The following is a 6,278-nucleotide window of genomic DNA, read 5'->3' on the forward strand; positions in this document are numbered from 1 at the left end:
GTCTGGATCTGTATTTTCTACGTGTCTCATTCTTGCCACGTGTCTCTATTTAATAGCGATGACTCACGATTTACGTCGTGAAACATTAATTAATATATAAAATTTCTATGATTAAAATTTAATTAGCCACATAAAAATTAACCATGTTGTGGAACATGGCTGGAAGTAATATTTGCAATTCGAAACATCTTTATAATTGCTGAAATTAATCAAGGCATTAATATTCGGAGGTGAATGAGAGTGGGTCTGATATAAAATTGCAGAATCTGTCCCACGTTCAAAAGAATAGAATGATAGTACTGGTCCATCTCCAAGTTGACCCTGCTATATTATATAGTAACAACCAGAACCGAATATTACCCCTACCAATTAAGATAGTGCAAATATTAAGTTGATGGAAGAAAGAGAAAGGGATTGAACGTGCAGACTGAGTTATAAATACAAATGTTTACGAGGATTCGCCAGCTTGTTTGCTTTTATTTTTCTATAGCGTGTTAAATTTGTCGCTATTTGAGGACTTTCGATTTTTTGCTATTTTAATAATCTTTTGCGGTTGTGCCTCTGTCCCATCCATATCTAAATTATTCAACCCTAATTTTTCTTTAAAAAATAGCTATTTAATCCTTTAAATTTAATAAAATTTATTAATTAATTTATTACTTTAAAAAGTTTATTAAAATTTTTTTAAAATATTAAAAAATTTATTAATTAATTATTTATTAATTTTAAATATTAAGTGTTTTACTATTTAATGTTTATTATATAAATAAAAATTATTAATTTTTATAAAAATTAAATTAATTAATTTTCTAACTGATAATATTTTAAATTTTTATTAATATTTAATAGTTAAAATTAATAAAATAATTAATTAATAGATTTTTAATATTTTAAAAATATATTAACGTGCTTTTTAAAACTAAAAAAACCTCATTAATGAAATTTTCTATATAATATAAATTAAATAATATATATATTTTTAGAATGATGTCCTTGTTTTTTAAAAGAAGTTTTGATAGTTTCTTATATAAATAAAATTTTTCTTAGGTGCACATGAGTTGAAAGATCAATCTCTTCACTAGAAGACAAAAGCTTTCACAAGATATTTTTACTTTACAACTTTCTTCTTGGGGAGAATTCAAATTCCAATTGGTACAAGTATTTCTATCCTATAATTTCCGCCATGAATCAAACAGATCAAGATCTGATCAACGGTGGAATTCAGGTCTGCTAATATTATTCGCAGACTGAATCAAGAAAAGATAATTTTTTTACTTATCCACAGAACAATAACTTCACGTACATTTAAAAACCATCCCCGTGATGTCGGAATTACCACCACAAAAATGTTAATCTTCAGTGATCCTCTCTAGACGAGGCTGCCATATTCCGGTACGGCAAGTCCGGTGATCACGACGTAAGGATTTGTTATTTGAGGAGATTATACCTGTTAGGTAACGATCACAATCAGATGTAAGATCATCTGGGTTGGATTTTTTGCTCTTCCTTGACGAGGAGTACTTCTTGCGGGTGAATTTTCTTCCAGTCTTTTTCTTCTCCAGTGGCAATGAAGAAGCTGGAATAAGAAAGTATATGCTGCCTCTTTTGAGCTCGGACTCCGGCGAGATGATTAAGATTCTCCGGACAACGCCTTGAGAAGATGGCTTGCTGAGAACATGGTTCGGGTTAGCCTTTAGGATCTCTCCTGCTGTGATAGGACGTGTTATTTCCTCTACGTGGCCATTCAAATGAACTATACGAATCAAGTCTAGGGCTCCACAGGGAAGAACACAAGCCAAACAACACCTTAAGCTATTACCCATCTCTCTCTCTGTCCGTGTCTGTCTCTTCCTGAAACTCTTGTTTCTTTTTAAGTCCTTGGTAAGGGATGGGATGGAAGGATGCATATGCTTATATAGAAAAAATGACATCTCATATGAGTGAACAATATTATATTATATTATATTATTGGAAATGACGAAAGTCTCCTAAGAGTTTGTTTCAATCTACATATGATACGGGTAATTGTAGTATTACTATAATATTCCAAGTCTATTACCTTCTCTTAGACCAATGTTATACAAACAATATATATTCATTACTTTTTTTTTCAGATGTTAAATGATAAAAAATATGCAACTTGTCCATTAAATAATTTTAGTTATTTTATTACCAATTACATATTTATATATATTAAAAAAAGTACGGACATATTTATACTAAAAATTTTGTCCTCCTAATTTAATCATTAAAACATTTATTAGGGATAAATATATACATTTCCAGGGGAAATTACAACAAATGCACCATGTGGTTTGGTGCAATTTTACGCAAATCATCTGTAAAAAAACTCATATCTTAAATTTATATATTGGCATTTAAAAATTTACATATTTATAAATATTTTTTATTAATTGATATAACACAACAATTAAAACAGTCGGGTCCAAACTGTCCCAAATAACTTTTGAACCCACTTTTCACTTGACTCAAAATAGTTAACTCAAGTTATTTAGTAGTTTCGTGCCAGCTATTATATTCAATTCCAATTTTCCATTATCTTTCGATGTGGAATGGCTTTTGCACCGAAAGCAGGCAGCTGGCCGTTACACTCGGTCCCGCTAAATTTGTGACGTTCTTGTCGCAACTGAATCGGTTACAATTGTTAACCAGGACAGAATCTTTGGGTATTGTTGTTCGCTAGTATCTCGAGCGGCTCCACCTCGTCTCTCATGGGTAACCCTTTCCTCGCAGGTCCACTAGCTCCGCACAATTTGTCTGACCCAGAGTGACTTTGATACCAATTGAAACAGTCGGGCCCAAACTAGTCCAAATAAATTTTGGACCCACTTTCCACTTGACTCAAAATGGTTAACCCAAGTTATTTAATAGTTTCGCTAGCTATTATATACAATTTCAATTTTCCATCATTTTCTGATGTGGGACGGCTTCCGCACCGAAAGTAGACAGCTGGCCCACATCTTCGGCACCGGAAGCAGGCAGCTGGCCGTTGCAACAATAATTTAAAATAAGTTATAAGTTGTGGTATTTATCGTGAAGACATTCTATATCTTTCTCGGTTGGTATGAAAAGTGTACTTTCGAAGTAAACGTTGGAAAGTTCCTGAGATATATAATCTCGGAAAGAGGTATAGAGGTGAACCTTGAGAAGGTCAGTACCATCCAAAATATGGAAGCATCCAAAACCATTAATGAGATACAAAGACTGAATGGATGGGTCATTGCTTTGAACGTTCCATATCATGCTCGGCCAAAAGGTGCCTCCCATTCTTCAAGACCTTAAAAGGCAAAAGCAAGTTTGAATTGGGAAGAAGAATGTGTAGAGACATTTGAAAATCTAAAAACCTTCTTATCATCCCCTCCATTGTTAAGCTCGTTCGTTGAAGGCAAAATTTTATTTTTATACTTGTCTGTAACAAAAGAAACAGTTTGCTTGGTACTTGTTTATGAAAACAGTGGGGAGCAAAGCCTAGTATACTATATTAGCTAGGTGTTGAAGGGGGCAGAGTTGAACTACCCCCTTTCAAAAGTTGGCGTTCACAATTCTAATGCCAGCTACAATGTTTCAACAATACTTTGAGTCACATACTATAGAAGCCAGAATAGCTTACTCTTTGTGGAAAGTTCTACACAGATCGGAGTTGTCAGGGTGGTTATCCACCTGGGTGGTAATATTGTCAGCCTATGATATTAAGTACGTCTTAAGAAAGACCATGGAAATCCAGGTGCTAGCCGACATTGTTGCAGAGATGACTCCGCCATCAGAACCTTTACGATCCTCAGAGGAGAACGCAGAGGAATGAAAGGTCTGGGTAGACGGAGCTTGCAGAGCTGGGGGTTCAGGAATTGGAATCTTGTTGCAATCTCATACAGTGATAAAGCTTTGATATGCAGCTAAACTTGCCTTCAATACCACTGACAATGCAGCCAAATACGAGACTGTAATAATGGCCTTAAAAATCATCAAGAAATTAGGTACACAAAAATTCATTATTTTTAGTGACTCACAATTAGTTGTTAATCAATGCCAGGTACATTCAGAGTTCAAAAATCAAACCTTATCAAATACGAAGAGAAGGTTCGGTCCCAAATGGTCAAGATTAAAGATGGGCAGAGAAGCCGCAAACTTTTCCAAGTGGCTAGAGACAACAACAAAGAGGCATATCTTCTAGCTAAGATGGCAGCGGCGAGTGAACAACACTTGACCCAACCATTTAAATTTGAGGAATTTCACACTCAGCAATGGCAGTGGAAGAGTCCTTTCCCATAGAAGAAGGAGTGTAATACCCGGCTAGACCCCCGCATCAAAATTCCTACCTTCCGGCAGAATTTTCATTGGAATTCGAAATTTCTCAGATGTCGGAGCCTTCTAGAAGGGTAAAATAAAGGTTTTCTAAAATGTTTTCATATGTTTTTATGGTTTTAATGAAGAAATAAATTGAGTTTTGAAAGAAAAGACCAAGGAGGGAAAAACCAGGTTCGGCCGCCGAACATTGGGCTCTTGCGGAAGCACCTTTGGCCCTCGAAGGTGGTCTGGCTAGCCACCTATAAAAGGCCCCTTGTCCGAAAATGGGCGAGTTTTCTCCCTCTATTTTTGGGCATAGGTGAGATTTCGCCCTCCCATGATTGATTTTTGTGTTTTCCTTCAATCCCTTCAAGTTTTAATGAGATTTTACTTTGTTTTGAAGATTTTTGAGCTAAGATCAAAGTTTTAAAGTTTGGATACCCCCGGAGCTCGATTTCTCCCAATCTCCAAGTTTGGATCACCTCTCCTCTCGATCTTCAAGAGGTAAGTGTAGATCCTCACCTTCTTTTATGTTTTAAGTAAGTTTTGAGGGATTTTAAGGGTGTTTAATGCACATTTAGAATAGACTTAAAATGTTAGGGTTTATGTTAGTTAAATGATAAATGTATATTTATGTGATGCTATGTTGATGTTTGTTGGGGTTTAGGCTAGTTTTATGCCCCTATATGCTTGAAAATGTGTTTATGCATGCTTTAGAATAGATGAATGTGTGTTGTGAGGTTTTTGGTGGCTGGATGTGGGATGGCAGAATCGGGTTCTGCCACCCAGAAGGATCCAGGTTCGGCCGCAGAACCTACCAGAGGAGGCAGTTTTGGCTGCCTAAACTTGCCCTCGAAAGTTTGGACTTTCGGCTCTGGAGGGGAGTTTCGGCCGCCGAACCTACCCCCGAAGGTTTGGACTTTCGAATCTGTAGGAAGTTTTGGCCGCCGAACCTGCCCTCGAAAGTGCCTGACTTTCGGATCTATAGGGACCTTCGGCCGCCAAACCTGCCGCCGAAAGTCCCCTGCCCAGCCTTCCTTTGTTAGTTTTCTATGCATGTTTTTATGGTATTTTAGGGGATTTTTGGGGAGTTGTTTAGAGTCAAGTTAGAGTTTGTTTGGTTCCTCATTTGAGTCCACCTGTGTAGGATCATACTCGAGGAACCAATAAGGCTAGCAGTGAGTTAGCTGTTTCAGAATCACTCCAGCGTCAGTCAGAGGTGAGTAGAACTGAACTATATTTTAAAGTAAATGAAATTTTTAGCATGTTCATGCATCACGAATGCCATGATATGTACTAGGTTGTTTTGCATTAGAATTCACGAATATGATGCATTGCATAATATGATGTTGATGTGGATGGATATTGGATGACCCACTAGCCCTCGATATGATATGTTATGATACGGTATGAAAGTCCAGTGAGGCCCATTCTACGCCCCAGGCACGATGTGAGAGAAAGACCAGTGAGGCCCATTCTACGCCCCTGGCACATTGGATATGTTATGTTACGTCATGTTTAAGAGAAAGTCCAGTGAGGCCCATTCTACGCCCCTGGCACAATTAGATAAGTAGAGGGTTATTGGCGACAAATCTATCTTTGATGTGAATTGTTTGTGTTGTGATGCATTTTATGAAAGCATATGTTATTAAATTGTTTTACCGTTCTGCTCACTGGGCTTTAGTAGCTCATCCCTTTCCCCTAACCCCCAGGTTTGCAGGTCAGAGATAGTACAGGAAGTCAGCAAGGGTAAAGGCTTTGTATATGTAATAGATTAGTAGTGGACATGAAATGACATGTAATGTAATGTAAGGTATTGTACAGTGATGTAATGAGGATTAGTATTGTGCTTGGCCCTAATGTATGGTTAATCCCTCTGGTACATGATCTTTATGAAATATTTTTAATGATGATATATGTTGAACCAAGCTTGATGTATGTAATATTGACCCAACTAGAGCATTTGATGAGGG

The 6,278-nt window shown here is 36.7% G+C and overlaps 1 protein-coding gene across 1 annotated transcript; it reads right to left on the reverse strand.

Moving 5' to 3' along the window:
- Positions 1–1,011: 1,011 nt before the first annotated feature.
- LOC110610244 lies at positions 1,012–1,864 on the reverse strand. Its single transcript, XM_021750082.2, has one exon. The coding sequence runs from the start codon at positions 1,821–1,823 to the stop codon at positions 1,350–1,352; it is 474 nt and encodes a 157-aa protein (XP_021605774.1). The 5' UTR covers positions 1,824–1,864; the 3' UTR covers positions 1,012–1,349.
- Positions 1,865–6,278: the final 4,414 nt, after the last annotated feature.

Source organism: Manihot esculenta, chromosome 18, assembly GCF_001659605.2.
Source record: "Manihot esculenta cultivar AM560-2 chromosome 18, M.esculenta_v8, whole genome shotgun sequence".
NCBI lineage: Eukaryota > Viridiplantae > Streptophyta > Magnoliopsida > Malpighiales > Euphorbiaceae > Manihot > Manihot esculenta.

Excerpts from the sequence above, each read along its gene's own strand:
- LOC110610244 (XM_021750082.2), bottom strand. The coding sequence starts at position 1,823 with ATGGGTAATAGCTTAAGGTGTTGTTTGGCTTGTGTTCTTCCCTGTGGA.